Source organism: Sorex araneus, chromosome X (assembly GCF_027595985.1).
Source record: "Sorex araneus isolate mSorAra2 chromosome X, mSorAra2.pri, whole genome shotgun sequence".
Taxonomy (NCBI): domain Eukaryota; kingdom Metazoa; phylum Chordata; class Mammalia; order Eulipotyphla; family Soricidae; genus Sorex; species Sorex araneus.
The window spans coordinates 251,497,153-251,523,491 of NC_073313.1; the positions used below are offsets into that span (position 1 = coordinate 251,497,153).

Here is a 26,339-nt window from a genome sequence, read left to right on the forward strand (position 1 = left end):
CTCCAGCCCCTGCTGCCGCCCTCTTTCAGGACTGTGTGCCTGCAGGCCCCTCAGGAAGCCGGCTGACCCCGGGGACAGCGCCCGAGTGGCCAGCTGTGATTCACCAGCCCCGCTCCCTGGGGTCCGGCTTGCAATCCTGGAGAGCTCCTGCCGGACTGGGGTCAGCGAGGCCGGCGTCCTGCCCAAGGGCAGCCAGGCCCCGCCTCCTCCTCCTCCTCCTCCTCCTCCTGCAGACCCGGCCGGCCGCCTCCCTCCCCCGCGGCCAGCTCTCGCTGCCCAGGGTCCTGGGCCTTTAAGAGGCAGCCGGGCAGCGCGCGGTGAGGAGGTGAGCGCCACTCCTCGCGCTGTCTCCAAGCCGGCCCTCCTGCCCCGGGAACCAGCACCCGAGCAGACACGGCCCGCGTCCAGCTGGCTCTCCCCGCGGGGGCACACGCACGGCCGCCCCTTCCAAATTCCCTGGGACCCCCGCGGGGCCGAGCCCCGACTCTCTCTCCGCTTATCCTCTGTGATTGGCAGCTTTCCTCCTGCCTCCGTCAGCTGCTGGACCTCCGGCTTATCTGCCCGGGCTGGGTGAGTCACAGCCCAGAAGGGGACTGAGAGCTGGCGGGGCCTGGGGGAGGGCACGTGGGCACGGACTAGGGGACGGGCATGGAGGGTTCCGGGAGGGAGCCCAGAGAAAAGTAGCCCCAGCAGCAGGGAGTAATAAGGAAAGAAACATCGGACTCTTTTTTTCCCCCCTCCTTTCCTTTCCTTTTCTTTTCTTTCTTTCTTTTTTCTTTTCTTTTCATTTTGTTCTGGCCACACCTGGCTGGCAGTACTCAGGGCTTACTCTTGGTTCTGCACTCGGGTCCCTCCTGGTAGGTTCCGGGGGGGCCTTAGAGATGCTGGGGGTTAACCCCAGCCGCATGCAAGGCAGATGCCCTACCTGCTGTTCCCTCTCGCTGTCTCTGTCTCTGTCTGTCTGTCTCTATCTCTGTCTCTGTCTCTTTCTCTCTCTCTCTCTCTCTCTTTCTCTCTCTCTCTCTCTCTCTCTCTCTCTCTCTCTCTCTCTCTCTCTCTCTCTCTCTCTCTCTGTCACACACACACACACACACACACAGAGCCCGCTGTGTGACTTTCTTGGAAAGAGGCGAGGCTGAGTCCAGACCTTCTCTTTTGCCCATTCGCGAGCCTGGGCACGGTGTTGGGAAGACCCCTAACTCAGGGGCCTCGCCCGGCAAAGCTGGCATGAGCTGGCAGGTGTAAGGTGGCCCCCCCACCGCACCCCCACCCCGTGCAGGAATGGGGCTTGAAACCTCGGTTTTTCCTGTAGGCAAAGACCCCACCAGTCCTTGGAGCCATCGCGCCTGTCTTAAGTGTGTGACTTAACCACTGCAACTTTCTAACCTGCACTCGGAGGGCGCAGAGGGGTCCCCGAACTTGTCTGCAGACTGCCAGCGGCCAGGGATACTAGTCCTCTCACAGGCGTCAATAGCGGAGACCCCCGTATCCCCTCTGCCTCCTGTCTGAGTCCCCACCCCTCGGCTCCTCCTCCTCGAGCTCCCTCCCCTCCCCCTCTCAGAGTCCCTCCGCACCCGCACTGCTTGGCTGTGACAGCCCTTCCCTGCACCCCCTCGCCACCCCAGGGAAAGCACAAAACGCCAAGCAGACCTAGAACCCCTGGTTTCCGAGTGCCATTCTCTGGGCAGTTTGTTTATCTAGTCTCCTAGGAGACGGGGGAGCAGCACCGGGAGCAGAGGGATGTAGTTCTCAGTCGCTGGACCCAAATGTCCCCCCTCCCGGACCCTTGGCCCCCCATCCTGCCAGGGGATGAAAAGCACCGCTCTTGGAAACCAGCGGACTCAAAAGAGAGGCAGAGGTGACGGGGAGAAGGGCGAGCTCATAGCTAGTAGGGTGTGAGGGGGGGGGGAGACAGAGAGGCGTGGGCTAGCGAGGACCCGAGAGGTGGTACCAGGTTCGGGTGCTCCCCTTGCACGCAGCCTGTGGCTCCCCTTCAAGCGCCAGCACCGCCCAGTCCTGCAGGAGCCCCTTGTGTGGCCCCAGAAAAAAAATAAGAGAAGAGAGTGAGCGGGGGAGAGAGAGGAGGAGAAAGACCAGCCAGAGGACAGGGAAGGCAGCAGAAGGAAAGAGGAAGATGATTCAGGAAACTACGGAGGGGGAACAGACAGAAGCAGGATGTCAGGGGGAACTGACAGAAGCGGGATGTCCCTCCGTGATTCCCAGCCTCGCGGTCACCAGCTTGCTGGTGGAAAGGCCCTTTCCGAGGCGGAGGGCCCGGGCAGATGGCCCCAAGGGCCGGACAGCCTTGCAGCAGGGCCCCCGCACCCATCCCCACATGCCCCCCCCCCCGCCAGCACCGCAGGGCCCCACAAGCGCTGCTGAGAGTGACTCCCGAGCCCTGCCTGGTCTGACCCCCAAAATAAAGCTCAGGGGTGAGGGAGGGGGAGGCGTAAGGGGGAGCTTGAGCTGTCCATAAGGAGACCTGGTTCCCTTAAAGCCACTCAGCGTCTCTGGCTGAGCCAGTCACTAACTTTCTCCCTGCAACCGAGTCTGGGGCAGAGGATGGCACAGTTGCAGAGACTGCATCACCCCATCGAGTCAAAAGTTCCCTGTCCCCTGCACCACAAACAAAAACCAGGGCAGGGGTGGGGTGGAGTGGGGTGGGGGGAGGCAGGGAGATAGTACAGAGGGTACATGCCTGTGCCTTGCACTTGGTTGACCCAGAATCAAGCCTGAGCGCCCCAGGGGGTCCCCCAATTCCCACAGGAGTTGATCCCTTGGAGCAAAGCAAGGGGCAAACCCTGAGAACCCCCATGTGTGGCCCTAAAACAAAAACAAACAAAAATTCCTGGGTTGGGTGTAAGCTAGGCAGGTGTATTATCTGTTTTAAGCCTCCTGGGATGCTGTTTTGCTTTTTGTGGATTTTTCCCTTCATAATGTCCACATTCTTTCTTGATACTAAATCCCCGCCAAGTGGCTTGGTATGCTCTTCCCGGGGCCTCTGAGAGTACAAAGGTTGGGGCGGTCTCCCAGCATACATGTGGCTGCATGCCGGGTTCGAATCCTGCTGTTGCTTCCTGGTCCTCCCAGTACCACTCGATGTGGCCCCTGAGCACTGTGGTTTTATTTTTTTAATTTTTGCTTTGTTTTGGAGGGGCCGCACCCAATGATGCTCAGAGCTGACTCCTGGCTCTGAGCTCAGGAATCAATCCTGACTGGGCGTGGGGGACACATACCGGGTACCAGGGATCGAACCTGGGTTGACTGGGTACAAGACAAGTGCCCCACCCTCTATACTATCTTCCTGGCCCCCTGCAGCAAGCGTTTGGAGTTGGGTTTTCTGTTGTGGCCCCCAAAACCAGAAGGAGAAGGAGAAGGAGAAGGAGAAGGAGAAGGAGAAGGAGAAGGAGAAGAAGAAGAAGAAGAAGAAGGAGAAGGAGAAGGAGAAGGAGAAGGAGAAGGAGAAGGAGAAGAAGGAGAAGAAGGAAAAGGAGAGAGGAAGAAGAAGGGGAGGAGGAGGAGGAGGAGGAGGAGAAAAGGCGAAAGGAGAAGAAATCCCTGTAGGGCACTAACCCACTAGGATCTTCTCTTCACTTCAGCTGTTTCCTCGGTGGTGTAGGGAGTGAAGGCTGGGGCGTGGCTTAGTGGCAGAACTCATACTCCGCATGTATGAAGCACTGGATTTCATCCCTGACGCCTCTGGTCTCCTCCTTTCCCTAGCACCCCCAGCTCTGGCCCTGGTGGCCTCTGACCAGTGCTTAGTGTGTCCCAAACCACCCACCCCCCAAATTCTAGAGTCCAACTTCAGAGCCATCCAACTTAGAAGTAAAAATAACTTTTGTTGGGGCCAGAGAGAGTTCAATGGGGAGGACAGACATTGCCTTGCATGTGTCATGTCTGACCTGGGTTCAGTCAATGGCACCCTGGGGCTGGAGCGATAGCACAGTGGGGAGGGCGTTTGCCTTGCACGTGGCCGACCTGGGTTCGATTCCCAGCATCCCATAGGGTCCCCTGAGCACTGCTAGGAGTAATTCCTGAGTGCAGAGCCAGGAGTAACCCCTGTGCATCACTGGGTGTGACCCGAAAAGAAAAAAAAAGAAAAGGATCAATCAATGGCACCCTGTACGGTCCCCCTGAACCCGGCCAGGAGAGATCCCTGAGTGCTGAACCAGGAGTAAGCCCTGAGCACTGCTGGGTGTGTTCTCCCCCCAAAAAAAAATTTTAAAAAATAATCTTTGGTTATGCAAATAGAACCCGGGGTTTCCTTTTCTTCCCACTTGGATAGATTATTCTAAAAACTGCAAAATGAGGGGTGAGAGCAATAGTACATTGGATGGGGCGTTTGCCTTGCACAAGGACGATCTAGGTTCGATCCCTGGCATCCCATATGGTTCCCCGAGCACTTCCATGAGTGATTCCTGAGTGCAGAGCCAAGAGTAACCCCTGAGCGTTGCCAGGTATGGCCCCAAACCAAAAATAAAAACAAAACAAAAAACCCTGCAAAATGAACCAAAGGTGTTTGGGGCTCCCCTCTGCTTTAGGTGACTCTGGCGCCACCTGGTGGAGGAAAGGGTGATGGCCTCCGCACAGCTAGGGCGTGAGTACCCCTTTTTCTTAGGGGAAAAGTTTGGGGAGACAGCCCAGGGTGGGAGGTAGAGACCCCTGTCCAACGGCTTCTCCTGGGCGCTCCATCCTCCCCTTCCCTGCCCCCCGCCCCGTTTCCTCAGGCCCAGGGCTCCCTGGCAGTGAAGACCTGGTGCGGATGCAGAAAGGGACCATGATGTGCAAGGTGAGGTCGAAAAACTGGAGGAGGCAGAGATTCTTCAAGCTCCACGAAGATGGCATGACCGTGTGGCATTCCCGGCAAGTCGGAAGCAGCGCCAAACTCAGCTGTGAGTGACCTTGTGGGTCAGGGGTGGGCATGCAGAGGGAGGGAGGAACCCGCCTTTCCCAACGACTTCGTTGTTGGTGCCCGCCTGGGTCTGAGGTCAGCCTGCACCATGGAAATTGGAACAGCCCTTGAGTCTCACGCTACAGAGACCATACAAAGGCGAAGGCGCTCGCTTTGTATGGGTCCCAGCCTGGGCCAGTCCCGGGCACCACATACAGTCTCCCGGAGCAACCCCTGAACACAGAACCAGGAATAGCCCCTGAGTATTACTGGGTGGGGCCCAATGCCTCCCCGACCCAGGCAGGGTGGGAAGGGGTGGGGGGCGGAAATCCCAAAACAAAACAATTTTCCTCTAAAGCTTTTTTTTTTTTTTGGTTTTTGGGTCACACCTGGCGATGCTCAGGGGTTACTCCTGGCTCATGCACTCAGGAATTACTCCTAGCGGTGCTCGGGGGACCATATGGGATGCTGGGATTTGAACCCGGGTTGGCTGCGTGCAAGGCAAATGCCCTCCCCGCTGTGCTATTGCTCCAGCCCCCGCTAAAGCTTTTTTATGAGGATAGAATTAGTTTTGTTTTTTTTATTTTGCTTTTTTTGGTGGGGTCACACCCAGTGTTGCACAAGGGTTACTTCTGGCTCTGCACTCAGGAATTACTCTGGGGACCATATGGGATGCTGGGAATCGAACCCGGGTCGGCCGTGTGCAAGGCAAACGCCGTACTCGCTGTGCTTTTATCTGAAAGACCTGGGACAGCAGGGTAGGGCATTTGCCTTGCATGCGGCCGACCTGGGTTCGATTCCCAGCATCCCATATGGTCCCCTGAGCACCACCAGGAGTAATTCTCTGAGTGCAGAGCCAGGAGTAACCTCTGTGCATTGCCAGGTGTGACTCTCCCAAAACTATATATATTTGGAAGGTTTTGTTTTCAGGTTTTTTTTTTATTGAATCACAATGAAATACACACTTACAAAGTTGTTCATCATTGGATCTCAGTCATACAATGTTCCAACACCCATCCCTTCACCAGTGAACAGTTCCATCACCAATGTCTCTAGTTTTCCTCCCATCCCTGCCCACCCAAACCATATTAGCCATTCTGATGAAAAATTTTCAGTACTGGACATCAGAGCCTGGCAAGCTACCCATGCGTATTGGATATGCCAAAAACAGTAACAATAAGTTTCTCAATGAGAGACATTACTGGTGCCCGCTCGAACAAATCAATGAGCAATGGGATGACAGTGACAATGAGTGAACATCACCAGAATAATCTACCAATTGCTCAGGGCCTAGAGAGCTCTTGTCTTTCACGTGGCTGACCTGGGTTCAATCCTCAGCACCACACATGGTTCCACCATCACTGCGGGGAGCAATTCCTGTGCTCGGATCCAGGAGTAAGCTCTGAGCATCACTGGGTATGGCCCCCAAACAAAACAAAGCAGTCTGTTGATCAAACACATATTTTCCCTCGGAGGATGCATCCTGGAGAGTATGCACTGGGGACACCACCAAAGCTCAGGGCCCACGGCCCCCCGCTGAGGGCAGGGCCTGTAAGGGTTTCTCTGGCTCCCTCCTAGACATCTGGAAAGAGGAAGCTGTCGGGTCTGGACAGCTCCTGGGGGTGACGCAGGCATTGCATGCAGGAGGCCTGGGTTGAATCCCCTGTACCTCATGGCCCTTGAACACCACTGTTTTGTTTTGCTTGGGGGGGGTCACACCTGGCAATGCTCAGGGGTAGCTCCTGGCTCAGTAATCAATCCTGGAGGGGATACGGGATGCCTGGGATTGAACCTCGAACCTGGGTCAGCCCTGGCAAGGCAAGCGCCCTAACTGCTCAGGTCCCCAGCTCACAACCTTTTACATTTTTACTTTGGGAGTTATGCCCAGAGGTGCTCAGGATTACTCTGGAAGGGGCTCTCGGGACCCTATTAGGTGCTGGGCGGGGGGGGGGGGGTCACACCTGTGTGCAAGGCAAGCGCCTCACCCTCTGTTCTGTCCTTCTGGCCCTTAACTGTTTCCACTTATTCCTTTTGTTCGGTTTTGGTTTTGGGTCACACCCGGCAATGCACAGGGGTTACTCCTGGCTCTGCACTCAGCAATCACCCCTGGCGGTGCTCGGGGGACCATATGGGATGCTGGGAATCACACCCGGGTCGGCCGCGTGCAAGGCAAACACCCTCCCCGCTGTGCTATTGCTCCAGCCCCTCCACCCATTCCTTAGGTCTTCCATAATGATGTTATATGAAATGTTTGAATTTTAACGAAATCGGATTTTTCTATTTTTCTGTCACGTGTGGGTTTGGGGTTTGTTTTCTGAGACACCTCAGGCGGGACTCAGGACTTTCTCCTGGCTCTGCACTCAGGCATCACTCCCAGCAGGGCTCAGGGGACTATCCGGGATGCCAGGAGATCGAACTCGACTTGGCCACGTGTCAGGGAAGCGCCTTCTCTGCCGTTCTCTCTCCCTGGCCCCGGGGCCAGTGAAAACAGCAAGCACTGGGGCTGGAGCAATAGCACAGCGGGTAGGGCGTTTGCCTTGCAGGCGGACGACTCGGGTTCGATTCCCAGCATCCCATGTGGTCCCCTGAACACCGCCAGGAGTAATTCCTGAGTGCATGAGCCAGGAGTAACCCCTGTGCATCACCGGGTGTGACCCAAAAAGAAAAAAAAAAAAGAAAACATCAAGCACTGACCCAGAGTGAGCCCTCTGGCCCTGGGCCCCGTCTCTCTCTGCACCCAGGATTTTGGGGTGCCCACCCTGTGCAGCCTGGGTCTCCCACCCGAAGGAGAGGCGGGCTAAAGGTCCTGGGCCCTCCATTCCCGAAGGGTCTGACCTCCTGCCCCCCAACTCTCTGCCTCCCGCAGTCTCCATCTCCGACGTGGAGACGGTGCGGCCGGGCGTGGAGTCCGAGCTGCTCCGCAGCCTGGAGGACGAGTCGGCCCTGAGGCAGGGCTTCACCGTGGTCTTCCACGGCCGGCGCGAGAACCTGGACCTGGTGGCCAACAGCGTGGAGGAAGCCCACGTCTGGATGGAGGGCCTGCGGCTGCTGATAGACTTCGTCAAGAACATGGACCAACAGGAGCGACAGGACCAGTATCACCAGGACCCGGCCGGGGGCGCGGGGTCGGGGGGGGGGGGAACGCAGCCCCCAGAGTTCAGATGTGGGGGAGGCGGGTGGGCGGGTGGGGGAGGCGGAGCCAGAGGCGGCCGAGGGCTGGGGTTGGGGGCGGGGTGGGGTGGGGGGCGGGGGTTTTCGGAAGGAAGAGCCAAGCCGTGTTGGGAAAGATTCAGGCCCTGTGGGATGGGGGTGGGGAGGAAGACCCCTGGGAGTGAAAGGACACGAGGAGGTGTGAGTCTCAGAGGGACGGACGGTCCCACGGCTTCCTGCCACATATTCATCTTACATAGAAAAGGGGGAAATCGGGGACCGGAGCGATAGCACAGAGGGGAGGGCGTTTGCTTTGCATGCGGCTGACCCAGGTTCGATTCCCAGCATCCCATAGGGTCCCCTGAGCACTACCAGGGGTAATTCCTGAGTGCAGAGCCAGGAGTAACCCCTGTGCATCGCCGGGTGTGACCCAAAAAGCAAAAAAAAAAGAAAAAAGAAAAGGGGGAATGTAGAAAAATGGTTCTGCAAATATTCTGCTTGGAAATAAAGGGTCGAGCGTGGGGAACCAGAGCGAGAGAGTACAGTAGGTAGGGCGTTTGCCTTGCAGGTATGTGGCTGATCTGGGTTTGATGCTCAGCATCCCGTATGTACCCCCAAAGGCTGTCAGTATTGATCCCTGAGTGCAGAGCCAGGAGTAAGCCTTGAGCAGGGGCCGGAGCGATAGTACAGCAGGGAGGGTGTTTGCCTTGGACGAGGCCGACCTGGTTCAGTCCCCAGCATCCCATTTGATCCCCTGAGCAGCACTAGGAATGGAACCCCTGAGCATTTTCGGGTGTGGACTAAAAAAAAAAAAGGCCTTGAGCATCTCCAGGTGTAGCCTCAAAATAGAACAGAAACAGAAAGGATAGGAGGGTGGAGGGATAGTACCAGGGTGGAGGGATAGTACCACAGGCAAGGTGCTTACCTCGCATGCACTCTGGTTTGACCCCCTGCACCACAGGGGATCCTCTGAGCACAGGCTGGGCGGGGGGTGTCACTCCTGAGCACAGAGCCAGGAGTAGCCTCTGAGCACTGCTGTGTGTGCTCCCTCCCCACAAAAGGGGCATGGGAATGAAAATAGAAGAACAGAAGGTGCCAGGAGGGGCTGGAGCAATAGCACAGCAGGTAGGGCGTTTGCCTTGCATGCGGCCTACCTGGGTTCGATTCCCAGCATCCCATATGGTCCCCTGAGCACCGCCAGGAGTAATTCCTGAGTGCAGAGCCAGGAGTAACCCCTGTGCATCGCCAGGTGTGACCCAAAAAGAAAAAAAAAAAGGAGATGCCAGGTGCTGGAGAGATAGTCCCACACATAGGGCACTTGCCTTGATGACAAATGACTCCGAGCACCCCGTACAGTCCCCCAGAGGGCCGCCGGAGTGATTGCTGGCTGCCGAGACAGTAGGAAGCCCTTGGCATCGCCAGGTGTGGCCCCAAAACAAACCAAAAAGGATTAGAAGGTGCCAGTGGCATTAACTGCTGGAGAGATGTGAGGCAGCCCTTTGGGCCTTAGCGGCGCCCTTCCAGGTCTCCTGTTCTTTCCCCACACTGCCCACGCCAATTCATTCCTTCGCTCACCATCTGGAACCCCCAGGTTGAGTGATTTGTAGCTGAGCAAACTCAAATATTGCTTCAGCTGGCAGAGAGGATGGTACCTAGTGTAAACACCGGGCACCTGGATTATCTGAAAGTGTTTGAACGAAGGAGAAACCTTTCCTTTTATAAAGTTTTATTTTGTTGTGGTGGTTGGGCCACACCTGGCGATGCTCAGGGGTTCCTCCTGGCTCTGCTGCACTCAGGAATTACTCGTGGTGGTGCTCAGGGACTGTATGGGATGCCGGAGACCAAACCCAGGTCAGCTGCATGGAAGGCAAGTGCCTTATCCGCTGTACTATCGCTCCGGCCCCAAGAAACCTCTCATTTTAGAGGAAGAGTTTTTTTGTTTTTTTTTTTTTTGCTTTTTGGGTCACACCCGGCGATGTACAGGGGTTACTCCTGGTTCTACACTCAGGAATTACTCCTGGCGGTGCTCAGGGGACCATATGGGATGCTGGGATTCGAACCCGGGTCGGCCGCGTGCAAGGCAAACGCCCTACCCACTGTGCTATCACTCCAGCCCCTAGAGGAAGAGTTTTGAGAAAACTTCAGAGAGAAAGAAGCATTTGGGCCAAACCTGAGAAATGAGTAGATCTGGAGCATGAAAATAAGGTGCAAAGGGCATCCCTGCACGACAGGGTGGTGTGATTAAAAGCACAGACCCAGGGCTAGAGCGACAGTACAGCAGTGGGTAGGGCCGTTGCCTTGCACACAGTAAGCCGTGCTCAGCCCCCATCACCCAATAAGGTCCCCTGAGCACCACCAGATGTGGCTCCCCCTCAAAAAGAAAAAAAGAAAAAACCTTCAGGGGGCTGGAGCGATAGCACAGCGGGTAGGGCGTTTGCCTTGCACACGGCCAACCCGGGTTCAATTCCCAGCATCCCATATGGTCCTCCAAGCACTTCCAGGAGTAATTCCTGAGTGCAGCCAGGAATAACCCCTGTGCATCACCAGGGGTGACCCAAAAAGCAAAAAAAGAGAATTATTTAGGAGCTGGAGAGATAGCACAGTGGGTTGGGTGTTTGCCTTGCATGCTGCCAACCCAGGTTCGATTCCCAGCATCCCATATGGTCCCCTGAGCACCGCCAGGAGTAATTCCTGAGTGCAGAGCCAGATGTGACCCAAAAAGAAAGAAGAAAAAAACCTTCAGACACAGGTCGTGGGAGCAGCTTTGTGGGGCCCCAGCACAGCCTGGTCAGGGGGGCGCGGGGAGTTTGGCTTCTCTGGGAAGGACTTTCTGTAGGTGGCTAAGCTGTGTGCTGGCCAGGCAGACTGGTCCCCGCGAGGAAGATCCTGGAAGCTAATGTGGACAAGGGGTTGGGGGAGAGACTGACCCACGATGCGGGGAGAAGTGTGCCCCCCCCCGGCGTATACGCATGCGCCTCCCCGTGCTTTGGCCTTAACTCTGCCCCGGATGGCTGAGTGACCTGTTCCAGCGCGGAGACCGGAACCAGGACGGCCGGATGTCTTTCCAGGAAACCAGGCGCCTGCTGCACCTGATGAACATAGACATGGACGAGGAGTACGCCTTCCAGCTCTTCCAGGTGAGCGCCTGGCGGGGCTTGCGGAGGCCAGGGGCTGCTGCTCCCTCCAGCAGTGCTCACCTGTTGAAGCTCCCCCCGCCCCAGGTGCCACATGGGTGCAGGGGCTGATGGGGGGGTCAGGGCGTGCTGCTCCCCCTTCATGTGTCTGTTTGTTTTTGGTGGTGGCAAGGGGTTGGGGGAGAGACTGACGCACGATGCGGGGAGAAGTGTGGCCCCTGGCGTTTACGCATGCGTCGTCCCGTGCTTTGGCCTTAACTCCGCCCCGGACGGCTGAGTGGCACACTTTGGTGGCACACGGGGCTCTGCGCTCAGGGATCTCTCCTGCCAGGGCTCAAGGGCACCCTGTGAGGTGCTGGGGATCAAACCTGGCTCAGTCACGTGCCAGGCAAGAGCCTTACTCACTGCACCGTCTCTCCACCCTCACTTTTCTCTTTGCGGGGCAGCCCCCTCCAGCGATGCTCAGGAGATATTCCTGGCTCTGCTCTCAGGAGTTACTACGGGTGGCACTCAGGGGACTGTATGGGATGCTGGGCATCAGCCCGGGTCAGCCGGGTTCAAGGCCTAGCGCCCTCCCTACTGTCCTATCGCTCTGGCCTCTACTCTGTTGGAAAGGTAAACCGTGTTATTATCTGGGGGCTCCCTGCCCAAGGTGCCTTGGACAATGGAAAACACCAACAAAGGAGCCAAAGAAACAAGAGGCTTAAGACGTTAGCCTTGCGTACACCCAGCCCCAGTTCGATTCCCTGCCCTGAGTATTTGACCCCAAACACTGCCAGGAGGGATTCCTGAGCAGTCAAGAACCTTCAGGGGACCGGAGAGATAGGACAATGGGTACGGTGCTTGTCCTGCACGCAGCCAGCCCTAGGTTCAATCCCTGGTATCCCATATGCTCCCCTGAGCACCTCCAGGAGTGATTCCTGAGTACAGAGCCAGGGGTCAGCCCTGAGTGTAGAACCAAGAGTAACTCCTCATCATTGTCAGGTGTGCCCCTTCTTCCTGCCTCCCCCCAAAAAAGAGCCTTCAGAGTTGGAGAGATACTACATCTGGTAGGCACATATTTTTTTTTTCTTTTTAGGTCACACCTGGCAATGCACAGGGGTTACTCCTGGCTCTGCACTCAGGAATTACTCCTGGCGTTGCTCAGGGGACCATATGAGATGCTGGGAATCGAACCCGGGTCGGCCACGTGCAAGGCAAATGCCCTACCCGATGTGCTATTACTCCAGCCCCTATGCAGATATTTTGAACATAGTCAAGTCAGGTCCAATCCCCGACATCCCACATGGTCCCCAGAGCACCAGCAGGAGTGATCCTTGAGTACAGAGCCAGGGGTCAGCCCTGAGCACCAGGTGTGCCCCCCCCCAAAAAAAACCTAAAAAATAAAGAGGCATCTTTAGACTGTAGGGATGGGGGGGGCGGGCATTGCACCCTCGTGGAAAAGTCTCTCTGGTAGCCAGTGCTATGGCCGGACCTTTGCTCCCCTAGGAGCCCTGAGTGTCGGGGGCCAAGGGGAATCCGCACTCGGGGCCTCTGTCCCCAGATCACCCTCCCGGGATAGTCACAGGTCCCAGCCCTTGTGCCTCGGACCTGTCCCTGCAGGATGCCGACACCTCGGAGTCCGGGACCCTGGAGGGAGAGGAGTTCGTGCAGTTCTACAAGGTGCTGACCAAGCGCGTGGAGGTGCGCGAGCTGTTCCGGAGCTTCTCAGCCGACGGGCAGAAGCTGACCCTGCTGGAGTTCGCCGACTTCCTGCAAGAGGAGCAGAAGGAAGGGGAGCAGGCGATCGACCTGGCCCTGGAGCTCATCGGCCGCTACGAGCCCTCGGAGAGCGGTGAGACGTGGCAGCAGAGGCCCTGGGCGCGGGCACTGGGCAGGGGCGGCGAGGGACGAGGCCCAGGCCCCCCCGAGCAACGGGCCTTCCTCGACCCAGGGGTGGGTGAGGCCTCCCCGACCCCGCCCTCCGTTCCCCGCCCGCAGCTCTCCCCTCTTCCTCTCACCCAGCCTCTTCCTGAAGGCGGGCAACCACCCCAGGAGTGTCCTCTGCGGTGCTGGAACATTCCACAACCCCCTCCCCCCCCCCGCCCCAAGCCTTCACTGAACACTCGTGTCCGGTCTGGTGCCAGCCTGGTCAGCAGTGGCAAAGGCAGACCCCTCCGTGGCCTTTCGCTTTGACCTCTGCCGTCTGCTGCTGCTCCTGGGACCTTTCCTTCTGCCCATTCCCTGCAGGCTGGTTCTTTATTTCATTCTTTTTTTGTTTTTTTTTTGGGGAGTCCACACCCAAAGGTGCTCAGGGGTTACTTCTGGCTCTGCACTCAGGAATTAATCCTGGCAGAGCTCAGGGGATCGTAGGGGGCACTGGGGAGCAATCCGGTCGGTCATGTGCAAAGCGAATGCCCTACCCACTGTACCATCTCTCCGGCCCCCCGGCTGACCCCGTACATGCCCGCTGCGGGACGCAGGAGATAGTGTACAGTGGGAGGGGGCTTGCCTTGATGCCGGGGTTCTTCCGACCCGTGACAATCCCACATGGTCTCCCGAGCACCAGCCAGGAGCAACTCCTGAGCACCTCTGGATGGGGCCCCCCAAACTGAACCAAAACCAAGAAATGAAATGCCAGCTCCAGGGCCTGGAGAGACAGTGCTCAGGGTCGGACACTTGCCCTGCAGTACTGCCAGCACCCTGGTTCCCAGCATGTCTCAGGGTCTCCCGAGCACCTCCAGACCCGAAGTCAGAAAACGAGGTGGTTCCGCAGGTAGGGCGCCTGCCTGACACGCGGCCAATCTGGGTATGATTCCTGGTGCCCCCACACAGTCCCCTGGGCCCACCAGGAGTGGTCCCTGAGCACACAGCTAGGAGTAACCCCTGAGCACTGCCAGGTGTTGCCCCCAAACAACAACAACAACAACAACAACAACAACAACGTGAATAAACCATGCAATTTGCTGCAGGCTGCACGGACCCCTCAGATAATGTGTCCAATGAAGTGAGCCAGAAGGACAGACCCAGGACAATCTCACACAGTTGCTTTCAGTCTCTGCCGACTAATGTTCCGCTACCCTCCCCTCACCCAGGCAAAATGCGGTGTGTCCTGAGCTTGGACGGTTTCCTGAGTTACCTCTGCTCCAAGGACGGCGACATCTTCAACCCCATGTGCCTCCCCATCTACCAGGATATGACTCAGCCCCTGAACCACTACTTCATCAGCTCTTCCCACAACACCTACCTCCTCGGGGACCAGTTCTGCGGCCAGAGCAGCGTGGAGGGCTACATAAAGTACGACGGGAAGGACGTGTGCTGTGGTGCCTAGCTGGGATGGAAAACGGTGCATGTATGTGTGCGTGTGCGTGTGCATGTGCAGGTGTGTGCAGGTGTGTGTGTGCATGTGTGCATGTGTGTACGTGCCTGTGTGTGCATGTGCATGCCTGTGTTCATGTATGCATGTGTGCATACATGTGTGTATGTGCATGCAAGTGTGTGCATGTATACATGTATGCATGTGTGTGCGTGTGTGCATGTGTGTGTGCTTGTGTGCAAGTGTGTGTGTGCGTGTGCATGTGTGCATACATGTATGTGCGTGTGTGTGTGCATGTGTGTGTGTGTGCGCATGTTTGTGTGTATGGTGTTTGAGGGTCCTGCCACCCTAGAACTCGGAGGAGATGCTGAGGTTAGGGGGAGAGGTGAAGCCCTACGTGTTGCTGGAGTTTCTCTCGCTGTCATGTGCTCTGAACACAGGGGACTTGACAATGATGGAATAAATTAATTTTGGGTTTTTTTGAACCACACTGGCTGAGCTCAGGGCTTACTCCTGGCTCTGTCCTCAGAGATCACTCCTGGTGGGCTCGGGGGACCCACAGAGGGGCCCTGGATCAAACTGTGTTAGGTGCGTGCAAAGCAAGCACCCCCTGATGTGCTACTGCTCTGCCCTGCGTGATTTTGTATGCTTTGTTTATTTTTTTGGGAGGGTTTGTCTTTATTTTGGGTCATATCCAGTGATGCTCAGAGGTTACTCCTGGCCCTGCACTCACGAATTTACTCCTGGCTGTGCTCAGGAGACCTTATGGGATGCCTGGATCTAACCCGGGTCAGCCCTGTCTGTGCAGGGCAAATGCCCTCCCCCCTCCCCCCTCCCCCCTCCCCCCTCCCCGCTGTGCTATTGCTCCAGCCCCTGGGTGGTTTGTTGCTGTTTTTAGTGATGTTCAGGCCTGACGCTGTACTCAGGGATCATTCCTGGCAGGGCTCCGGCAGGGGCCGGGGAGCGGTCGACCGGGGTTCAATCCCCAGCATCCCATATGGTCCCTTAGCACCACCAAGAATGCATCCTGAGGGCAGAGCCGGGAGTAACCCCTGAGCACCTGCGGGTTGGACCACCCAAGAGGCAAAACCCAGACAACCCAAACAGAATCCTTGCTCTCTCTCTCTCTCTCTCTCTCTCTCTCTCTCTCTCTCTCTCTCTCTCTCTCTCTCTCTCTCTCTCTCTCTCTCTCACGTGGGACTCTGTATGCATGTGTGTGCGTGGTTGTATGCAAATGTGTGTGTGCGTGTGCATGTGTGCGTACATGTATGTGCATGTGTGTGTGCATGTGTGTGCGCGCGTTCAAACAAGGAGCAAACAAGGAGCTTGCCACCCTCGGCCTTGGGTTCCCCATCTGGGGCAGAGCTAACCCCAGCCGGGCTGTGAGGGGGGATGAGAGAATCCAGGTGTCCGTAGGTGTTAGTAGCTGCCATTATGTGACGGGGAGGCCAGGGTTAGACCACACACGCTCAGAGTGGGCGTCGGGGCTATAGGGGCGCCTGCGGCAGAGTCTCTGCCCCGGAAGCGCTTCCCTGAGGGGCCCGCTGAGACGTCGGGGCGGGGGAGGTGGTGCTGAAGAAGAGGGACTGGGGATCTGCCCTCAGCCCGCCTCCCCCTGGGCTGTTTGCAGGGCCTTGAAGCGGGGCTGCCGCTGCGTGGAGGTGGACGTGTGGGACGGGCCCAACAAGGAGCCCATCGTCTACCACGGCCACACGCTCACCTCGCGCATCCTCTTCAAGGACGTCCTGGCCTCTGTGGCCCAGTACGCCTTCCAGGTAGGCGCCGGACCAGCATCCCGGAGGGTCTGAGGGTGGAGGCAGGTGGGATGCAGGCTCTTGGGGAGGAGAGGGCCTGAGGGGGCCCGGTGGGTCGCATTCCTAGTGACTCATAGTCCAAGTCCTTGCACGAGGTTAGGGACCGTCGCTTCTCACAACTTCCTTCTGTCACCCCCTGGGAGAGGGTGGATGGGAAGCAGAGAAGGTGGCCGCTCAGGGCTGGGGGGATGGCAGGGGCCAATGTCACATAACTCCCGGAGGTACCAGAGTGACCGGGTAAGCCTAATACAAGCCTGAGCTTTTCTTTTCTTTTCTTTTTTTTTTTGCTTTTTGGGTCACACCTGGCAATGCACAGGGGTTACTCCTGGCTCTGCACTCAGCAATCACCCCTGGCGGTGCTCAGGGGACCCTATGGGATGCTGGGAATCGAACCCGGGTCGGCCGCGTGCAAGGCAAACGCCCTACCCGCTGTGCTATCGCTCCAGCCCCTATAAGCCTGAGCTTTTATATTTTATTTGGGCCCGCCCCACCTGGCAGTGGTTGGGGGACCATATGCAGTACTGGGGTTCAACCAGGGTTGGCTGCTTTTTTTTTTCTTTTTGGATCACACCTGGCGATGCACAGGGGTTACTCCTGGCTCTGCTCGGGGGACCAGATGGGATGCCGGGAATTGAACCCAAGTCAACCCTGTGCACGGCAAATGCCCTACCTGCTGTGCTATTGCTCCAGCCCCACCTTGGCTGCTTTTAAGGCCAACACCTTCCCCTCTGTGCCATCTCTGATGTCCCGAGAGCTCCTTCCTTTCTTTTTTTTTTTTGTTTGGTTTTGTATTTTGGGCCACACCTGGTGGTGCTCGAGGGTTACTCCTGGCTTTGCAGTCAGTAATCAAGTAATCATTCCTGGCAGGCTTGGAAGGCCATACGGGATGCCAAGGATACACCCTGGGTCAGAAGCACGCAAGGCAAGCGCCTTACCTGCTGTACGGTTGCTCAGGACCCTTTTTACTTTTTTTTTTTTTGGGGGGGTCACACCCAGCGATGCACAGGGGTTACTCCTGGCTTTGCACTCAGGAATTACTCCTGGCGGTGCTTGGGGACCATATGGGATGCTGGGGATCGAACCTGGGTCGGCCGCGTGCAAGGCAAACGCCCTACCCACTGTGCTATCGCTTCAGGACCCTTTTTAAACATTTAAACACTTTTTTGGGGGGTTTTTGGACCACATCAGTGATGCTCAGAGCTGAATCCTGGCTTCATACTCAGAGATCACTTCTGGCAGGGCTGGGGGAACCATAGGTGGTGCCGGGGATTGAACCGGGGTCAACTGCAGGCAAGGTAACCCCCCTCCCCCCTGAACTATTGCTCTGGCCTCCCAAGAGTGACTTTGAGATGGGGATTGAGCCAGGAGTGGGATTGGTGTGTGTGTGTGGGGTCCCTTGGTGGGGGCAGGGGCGAGGGCGCCAGTGGTGTAGAACTCTATGGTCTGTGCCCCCGTCACAGACGTCAGACTACCCCGTCATCCTGTCGCTGGAGAACCACTGCGGCTGGGAGCAGCAGGGCGTCCTGGCGAACCATCTGACGGAGATCCTGGGGGAGCAGCTGCTGAGCAATACCGACGACGACCTGATGCCGGCCCTGCTGCCCTCGCCTGAGGTGGGGCCCCCGGACCCCGTCCCTGAGTCCACTCAGCTCCTCTCTCTCTGGCCAGAGCCCAGCGCTTCTCATCATGGCTGCCCGTCTGTTCCCCTCGTCCGGGTGCCCCCTGCTTGCTCTGTGTTGGTGGCTGTGGGGGTGAGTCTGGGTCATCCCTGGCAGTGCTCAGGGCCGACTCTGTGCCGAGGGATCACGCCTGGTAGGTTCAGGGACCACGTGGAATGGTGGGGATCGAACCCTCGGTGGTGGTAGTGTACACGGCAAGCGCCCTAGTTGCTGTGCTGTCACTCCAGGCCCCCACCATGAAAGATTTAAACTGGGGCCTCAGAATGTGACAGAAACATCAATCTATATTCATGTATGTGTGTGTGTGTGTGTGTGTGTGTGTGTGTGTGTGTGTGTGGTGCCAGGTATTTAGCCTTTTTTTTTACTTTTTGGATCACACCTGGCGATGCTCAGGGGTCACTCCTGGCTCTGCACTCAGGAACCACCCCTGGTGGTGCTCAGGGGACCATATGGGATGCTGGGAATTGAACCCGGGTCGACCACATGCAAGGCAAATGCTCTACCCGCTGTGCTATCACTCCAGCCCCTATTTAGCATTTTTTTTAATAGTTTGGGGGCCGTAGCTGGTAATGCTTAGTGTTTACTCCTGGTTCTGCACTCAGGAATTACTCCTGGCTGTGCTTGGGGGACCATATGGAATGTTGGGGGTTGAACTCAGGTCAGTCACGTGCAAGACAACTATTTTACCTGCTGTTCTAATGGCTCCAGCCCCCTGATGCCAACGTTTGAACCCAAGGCCTCACATGTGTGAGGTATATGTTCTCCCCCAGAGCCATGCTTACGTAGTAGTCATCTAGTTTTTACGTTTACATATTCAATTTCCCCCCCGTGGATTTTGGGCCACTCCTGACATGTTAAGGGCTTACTCCTGGCTCTGCACCCAGGGATTCCTCCTCATGGGTTCAGGGGACCATCTGGGCTGCCAAGGATCAAACCTGGGTTGACCGCGTGCAAGGCAAGCACCTACCCACTGTACTATCACTCCAACCCCTACATGTTAAATTTTCACTGGTGAGGAATTTGTGTTAAAGGCGAGGTCCCATTTATTATTTTCTCCATGTTACAAGTATATTTAATAATAGCAAATCAAGGCTAGGTCCAGGGAGATAGCTTAAAGGACCCGAGTGCATGTTTTGCAGGAAGGAGGTCACCATTTGATACCCAAGAACCCCCAGGAAGGATCCTGGAACACCATCAAATGCCCCCAAGCCATTAGGGAATCCTACCTGCGTGGATCGGACAGCCTTCTGTGCGAATTTCCCACGACTCCCTCACTTCCTGTGCTGCCCAGAGCCTTCGTCTGGCCACTCTGACTGCCTCTGCCCTGGGAAGAGTCTGTGACACCAGAGACTGTCCTTGAGCAGCCTGGAGACAAGTCTATTTCTGGCCCCTAGGCGCTTCGGAGGAAGATTCTGGTGAAGGGAAAGAAGTTAAGGAAGAAAGAAAAGGCAGAGGAAGAGGAAGAGGAAGAAGAGGAAGAAGGGGAGCTCAACAATCAGGTGGTGCAGGAACAAGAGGATGCGCTGCAGATACAGGCCCAGAATGAGCCTAAGAGCCCGGATAAAGAGAGTAAGGTAGGTGGGGGGAGGGGCTTTCTGCTCTGGACCGTGACTTCAGGGGGGCTCCAGGGCCCAGGTTCCAGAGCTGGAGAGATCGTCCAGTGGGGAAGGTGCTTGCGTTGCACACAGCCAACCTGCATTCGATCCCCGCACTCCAAAGGGCCCCCTGAGCCCTGCCACGAATAGCCTCTGAGCACAGAGTCAGGAGTAAGCCCTGAACATTGCTGGCTGTGGCCCCCCGAACGAAACAAGTTCCTTCCTCCCAATGCACAGGCATCGGGACACACACACCAACCCTTCCGACATCGCGGTGACCCTCAATCTTCAGAGCTCTCAAAATCTGTTTTTCCGATGATACATCTGTGGGCGCTCAGGATACAAACTGTCCTCTCTGAGGTGCCCACTTGGGTCTCTCTGACTTCTGGGTCCCCTGGGAAACTCCTTGGACATCTTTGCTCCCCTTCTCAGTGCCCTTCAAGGACAGTTTGAATCCTGCTGGGGTGTGTGCGCACCCCATATTAGGATCCTTGGCGAGCCTGGGTTACCGGGGTGACTGCTATGACCCAGCCAAAGTGGACTTAGAAGGGCCAGAGAGATAGTGCAATGGGTAGGGTGCTTGCTTTGCATTCAGAGAACAGGGTTCCATCCCTGGCATCACCTGTGGCTCACTGAGCCCACCAGGAGTGACCCTGAGCACAGATCCAGGAGTCAACTATGAGCACTGCCAGTATGCCCTTCCCTTACCAAAAAAGAGGGGAAAAAAAACCCAAAGTGGCTTAGACAAAGCTGTCCCCAAGAGGGGCATAGTCTGATCAGGGGTGAGACGTTGTCAGAGAGAGCTTCAAGGAAGGGGCCAGGCTGCTGGACCATCTCCCGTGGGCACAGCTGCCTTGGGTGGGCCTGGAAGGGTCCTGCCCTCAAGTCCGAGTCTTGTTCTGGTGCACGTGCTGGGGTCAGCTGACTCCTGGCTCCCTTGTTCTGGGCCAGTGTGGGTGTCTAACCTGCTTTCCTGTCCAGGAAGGAAATGGGGGAAGCCGGAGACCAGTGTAAAGTGGGCCCCTGGGCCCCTCCCGGCTTCACAGTGTGACTCCTAGGACTCTGACGTATCTTGACATGTCTGTTGAGGTTCCTGTATATTAGATTCCCCCAAAGCGCTCATGTGTCCTAAAGGAGGAAAGGTAGGGGTTACCTTTTCTATGCCCCTCTAACCAATAATAAGCAAAGATTTACCCGCGCATGTCTGGCATGTACCCTGGGTTCAACCCCTGGTGGCCCCCACGTCAATACCACCCCCCCTCCCGTCTTTCCCAGGAAGTGGCGGGGCCCCATCTGTATATGCAGGCTGCCTTTATTCTCCCCAGGTTAGGCGCTTCCTGCTGTTTTGCTCATCCATCTGTTGTCAGATTACTGTCCGGTCTTCCATTTCAAAGCCCGGGCCTTTACTCTTTCTCCAGAAGGTGAGGCAGGAGGGAGAATGCAGGGGGCAGAGGCTTAGACGGACGCGTTCATCTCTCGGGGTCCTTCTTCCTCCATGGCAACGCTGAGGCTTCCGGCCTGTGTCTCCACTTTCTCCCCTTCCAGAAAGTCAGATCCCTCTGGTGCGCGACCCCCTCCTCCGTGGTCATGTACCTGAAGCCCGTGCCGTTCTACAGCTTCGCTCACTCCCGGGAGTACTACTGCATCTACGAGATCTCATCCTTCTCGGAAAGCAAGGCCAAGAGCCTCATTAGGGAGGCCGGTCAGGACCTGGAAGGAGGGGCGGGGTCTGGTGGGCGGGCCACACCCACGGGGCGGGGCCTCGAGGGCTTAGCCACACCAGATGGGGGCGGGGCACGCCTTATGGGGCAGGGCCTGAACCGCGTGGTGGTGGTGGTGGTGGTGGTGGTGGTGGTGGTGGTGGTGGTGGTGGTGGTGGTGATTGGTGGGCGGAGATGGGTGGGCAGGGCCACGCCGAGTGAGGTCCTATCAAATTTACAGATATCAGCCCTACATTACTTAGGACAGGACCGGGCGGTGATTGGTGGGCGGGGCTACAGTGGCAGGTTAGAGATGTCTAGGAAAAAGGTGGAGTTGACACCTCCAGGATCTCCTGGCTTTAAAGAGGGAAATGGTCAGGCAAGGGGCTGTGAACCGTGGGTATTTTTAAAAAAAATTTTTAATGAAATCACTGTGCGATAGGCCCTTACAAAGCCGTTCATGATTGGGTTTCAGTCATACAGTATTTCAACACCCATCTCTCCACCAGTGTACATTTCCCAGCACCAGTGTCCCCAGTGAACAGTTTTTTTTTTCTTTCTGGGTCACACCTGGCGATGCACAGGGGTTACTCCTGGCGGTGCTCAGGGGACCATATGGGATGCTGGGATTTGAACCTGGGTCGGCTGCGTGCAAAGCAAACGCCCTACCCACTGTGCTATCACTCGAGTGAACCATTCTTTTTTTTTTTTTTTTTTTTTTTGCTTTTTTTGGGTCACACCCAGCGATGCACAGGGGTTACTCCTGGCGGTGCTCAGGGGGACCATATGGGATGCTGGGATTTGAACCCGGGTCGGCTGCGTGCAAAGTAAACGCCCTACCCACTGTGCTATCACTCGAGTGAACCATTCTTTTTTTTTTTTTTTTTTGCTTTTTTTGGGTCACACCCAGTGATGCTCAGGGGTTACTCCTGGCTTTGCACTCAGGAATTACTCCTGGCGGTGCTTGGGGGACCATATGGGATGCTGGGGATCAAACCCGGGTCAGCCGCGTGCAAGGCAAACACCCTACCCGCTGTGCTATCGCTCCGGCCCCTGAACCATTCTTTTAAGCCGGGCTGAGGTGCTGGGAAGACGAATGAAGTCGGGGGTAGGGGTGGCCTAGAGGAGTGGGAAGGGGACAGTCCTTTTCCATCCCCCCCTTTTCGCCCATTCCTAGGCAATGAGTTTGTGCAGCACAATGCCTGGCAGCTAACCCGAGTGTACCCCAGTGGTCTGAGGACGGATTCGTCCAACTACAACCCCCAGGAGCTGTGGATCGCCGGCTGCCAGTTGGGTGAGGGGGTGCAGGGGGGCGGGGGGAGACTTGGGATGCCCCAAGGAGACAAAGAGACTAGCCCTGAGGCTGTGCCCAGCATCTTGGAGGCTCCCTGCAGGAGGGATTGGCTGGCCCCCTCAGGTGAACCCACACCACCACCACCGCCCCCTTCTTTCTTTTATTTTTCTTTTTTTTTTCTTTTTGGGTCACACCCAGCGATGCTCAGGGGTTACTCCTGGCTTTGCACTCAGGAATTACTCCTGGCGGTGCTCAGGGGACCATATGGGATGCGGGTATCGAACCTGGGTCGGCCGCGTGCAAGGCAAACGCTCTACCCGCTGTGCTATCGCTCCAGCCCCTGCCCCCTTCTTTCAGTGGCTCTGAATATGCAGACGGCGGGGCTGGAGATGGACATCTACGACGGCCTCTTCCGCCAGAACGGCGGCTGCGGCTACGTGCTCAAGCCGGACTTCCTGCGTGACCTTCAGAGCAGCTTCAACCCGGAGATGCCCGTCAGCCCTTTCAAAGCCCAGACACTTGTAATCCAGGTGCCGAGGGGCCGGGAGCTGGCAGGGCGTTTCCCTTGCAGACAGTTGACCCGGGTTCCATCCCTGACATCCCCGATGGTCCCTCGAGCACTGCCAGGAGAAATTCCTGAGTGCGAAGACAAAAGAGTAACCCCCAACTACCACTGGATTTGGCCTGAAAACAAACAAAAATATCCAGAATCCTGGAGGTGGAGGTGGGGGGGGGGGAAAGAGAAGCTGGGGGTAAGACACTGGGCACATTGAGAGGAGAAAGGCCCAAGAGCCGGCAGGCCTGACAGGGAGGTCTTGGGGTAGGGGGGAAGGGGGACATGGAAAGTTCCCTAACCCCAGTGAACAGCAGGACAGCACAGATCTTTACAACTGTGCATGGTGGACGGGGATTTTAACCTCAGGCTTCCTACCTGCGAAATGGGCATAATACTCCATCCCTCTCAGGATTGTGAGTAGTGACTAGAAAGCACTTCCAGCAAAGGCTTTAGAAGGTGCTGCTTGTCATTAACGTAATTATTAGGCTGGGGGGGGGGATTGCTCAATGGACTGTGTGCCTGCTTTACTTGCGTGACTTCCCCATAGTGCCCGGAGTAGAGCCCAAGTACTGCCTAGCGTTGTGCTCTCTCCCCCACCCCCCACCAAAATTTGAATTTTGTAAAATTTAAAACCATGTGTGGAGTCAGGGCTTGAACTTAGGTCCTTGAGCTTGCCTCCTCGAGCTTCATCCCCGCCGGCCCACGCCATGCCTGGGAGATGTCAGGTGATTATGGGGAGATGACGGTCTCCAAGGAGGACTAGCCTGGCCGACCCCCTTGACTTGAATGCTGGGGACACGGGCCTCTTCCTACCATCCTGAGGGGGAGCCCTGGAGAGGGCTGGCTGGGCAGGCCCAAGGTCCCGATCGAGGCTCACGGCCCTGGTTGCAGGTGATCAGTGGTCAGCAGCTCCCCAAGGGGGCCAAGTCCCGAGAGCAGTCCATCCTGGACCCCCTGGTGAGAGTGGAGGTCTTCGGAGTCCGCCCGGACACTACCTACCAGGAGACCAGCTACGTGGAGAATAACGGTGAGAGGCTGGGCCGAGCTGGGAGGCCACGGGAAACCAGAGCCAGGGGTCCCCGCGAGCACTCAGCCCAGGCCCACGCTCCTGCCCAGGTTCCCTGAGCAGCGCCCGAAGTGACCCCTGAGCACTGAGCCCAGAGTAACTCCTGAGCACCGCTGGAGACAGTACAGCGAGTAGGGCGGCGGGGACCGGAGTGGGTTGACTGCTCGTGGGGCAAGTGCCCTAACCCCTCCCTGTCTGTTCTCTCCACACCCCCTCCCCTCACCCCTTCATCTCAGGTTTTAACCCATACTGGGGAGAGACATTAACCTTCCGGGTCCTGGTGCCGGAACTGGCCCTCCTGCGTTTCGTAGTGAAGGATTACAACTGGACCATCCGGCACGAGTTCGTGGGCCAGTTCACGCTGCCCTGGAGCTGCATGCAGCAAGGTGAGCGGCAGCCCCGTCCCGCCCACGCCCACGCCCATGCCGCCATCCCGCCCCAGGGAGACCCCCCCCACCCAACGCCGCCATCCATCCCGCCCCGCAGGCTACCGCCACATCCACCTGCTTTCCAAGGACGGCCTCAGCCTCCACCCGGCGTCCATCTTCGTGCACATCAGCACCCAGGAGGCGGAAGAGGCCGAGTCCTGAGGTGCAGGGCCTGGAGGGAAGGGGACCCCCCAGCTGCTGAGAGCTGCCGGGTGGATGCTCCAGAGAACTGCGCTGGGCACAGCCCCATGGTGGTCCCGAGGCCCACAGTGACCGCCCTCCCCCGCCAGGCCAGCGGCTGAGCTGGGCCTCGCCCTCTCTCCGCCCACTTGGTCTCAAGCCTTGGGGCGCTCACTGCCACCACCCTCCTTCCCCGGGCTGTAGGCTTCACATCACCCCGGGGCCAAGGACTAAAGCGCTCCAACGTTGTTCCTGGCTCCAAGAGAGATGGCAACGGGCCGGGGTTGGAGACGCTCCCCTACCCCCCCCCCCCAGAGCATCATTCTTACTTTCCTCAAAGCCCCGCCTCCAGGCTCCCCAGGCTGAGACTGGGAAAGTGGACACCCCCCCCACCCCTAAGAGACCACCCCACACAGCCCTCAGAGCAAGGAAGACCCTGTCTGTCAACTGCCCCCTCCCCCCCTTTGCCCCAGGGGGATAAACAGAATTTCCCCCGCTAGTTGGGTCTGAGTTTGGTCTGTCGTTACTGATCACGGGGCAGAGGTGTAGCGGCTGCGCAGAGGAGGGCAGAGGGAGGTGGAGAAGAGGTAAAAAAACACAGATGCTTGGGATGGAGAGATAGTACAGCGGGAAGGGACTTCCTTTTTTTTTTTTTTTTCTTTTTGGGTGACACCCAGCGATGCACAGGGGTTACTCCTGGCTCTGCACTCAGAAATTACTCCTGCCGGTGCTCAGAGGACCATATGGGATGCCGGGGATCGGATCCAGATCAGCCATGTGCAAGGCAAACGCCCTATCCACTGTGCTATTGCTCCAGCCCCCTTGCCTTTATGTTTTTTTTTTTTTTTTGCTTTTTGGGTCACACCCGGTGATGCACAGGGGTTACTCCTGGCTCATGCACTCAGGAATTACTCCTTGCGGTGCTCGGGGGACCATATGGGACTCTGGGAATCAAACCCGGGTGGTCCGCATGCAAGGCAAACGCCCTACCCACTGTGCTATCGCTCCAGCCCCCAGCCCCCTTGCCTTTAACACACCCACCTGAGTTTGGACTCTGGCATCCCATATGGTCTCCTGAGCACTGCAGGGAGTAATTCTCTCCCAAGCACTGCAGGGAGTAATTCCTGAGTGCAGAGCTGGGAGTGATCCCCAAAAACAAAACACGGGCTCTCAGGGGGCCCTCTGGGTGTGCTGTTTAGGAAGTGAGGAAGCCTGGCTCTGAAGGGCCAGGGCTCAGGGGTACTGAGGTTTAAGGGGTCCCCAAGCCCTGAGGAGTTTGCCTGAACTGGGATTTCGGGAAGGGGTGTGTGTGTGTGGGGGAGAGCGACGCAGTACCGGGGACCAAGCCCAGGACACACTTGTCTCCAGCCCTCTGTGCCTCCCGCAGCCCTAAGCCCTGGCTTTTGTCTGCTGCCCCGTGGCAGACAGAAGTGTGGGTGATTTATTCCATATATCACACTCCAAACATCATCGGAGTCGCCGCGAGGGGCTTACATAACTGGAGAGCATCGTTTCATCTTGGGGGTACCTGGAAGGCTGAGTGTGTGTATGTGTGTG

At 57.1% G+C, this 26,339-nt stretch overlaps 1 protein-coding gene across 2 annotated transcripts; it reads left to right on the plus strand.

The window, feature by feature from the left end:
* Positions 1 to 473: 473 nt before the first annotated feature.
* On the plus strand, positions 474 to 25,262 carry PLCD4 (phospholipase C delta 4). Of its 2 annotated transcripts, none has more exons than XM_055123177.1 (16): positions 474 to 570; positions 4,542 to 4,597; positions 4,728 to 4,892; positions 7,758 to 7,986; positions 11,049 to 11,178; positions 12,778 to 13,009; positions 14,250 to 14,451; positions 16,101 to 16,245; positions 17,745 to 17,897; positions 19,358 to 19,537; positions 21,104 to 21,260; positions 22,436 to 22,552; positions 22,910 to 23,082; positions 24,000 to 24,135; positions 24,411 to 24,560; positions 24,661 to 25,261. In XM_055123177.1, the coding sequence occupies exons 2-16, from the start codon at positions 4,576 to 4,578 to the stop codon at positions 24,762 to 24,764; spliced, it is 2,295 nt and encodes a 764-aa protein (XP_054979152.1). In that variant the 5' UTR covers positions 474 to 570; positions 4,542 to 4,575; the 3' UTR covers positions 24,765 to 25,261. The 2 variants fall into 2 exon arrangements, with proteins under 2 accessions (XP_054979152.1, XP_054979153.1); XM_055123178.1 differs by lacking the exon at positions 474 to 570 and adding an exon at positions 1,746 to 1,858 and having other exon boundaries at positions 24,661 to 25,262.
* The last annotated feature ends 1,077 nt before the right edge of the window (positions 25,263 to 26,339 follow it).

Excerpts from the sequence above, each read along its gene's own strand:
- PLCD4 (XM_055123177.1), top strand. The coding sequence starts at position 4,576 with ATGGCCTCCGCACAGCTAGGGC. Across the intron at positions 11,179-12,777 it reads ACGCCTTCCAGCTCTTCCAG|GATGCCGACACCTCGGAGTC; the intron begins GTGAGCGCCTGG and ends CTGTCCCTGCAG. Across the intron at positions 17,898-19,357 it reads CCCTGCTGCCCTCGCCTGAG|GCGCTTCGGAGGAAGATTCT; the intron begins GTGGGGCCCCCG and ends TCTGGCCCCTAG.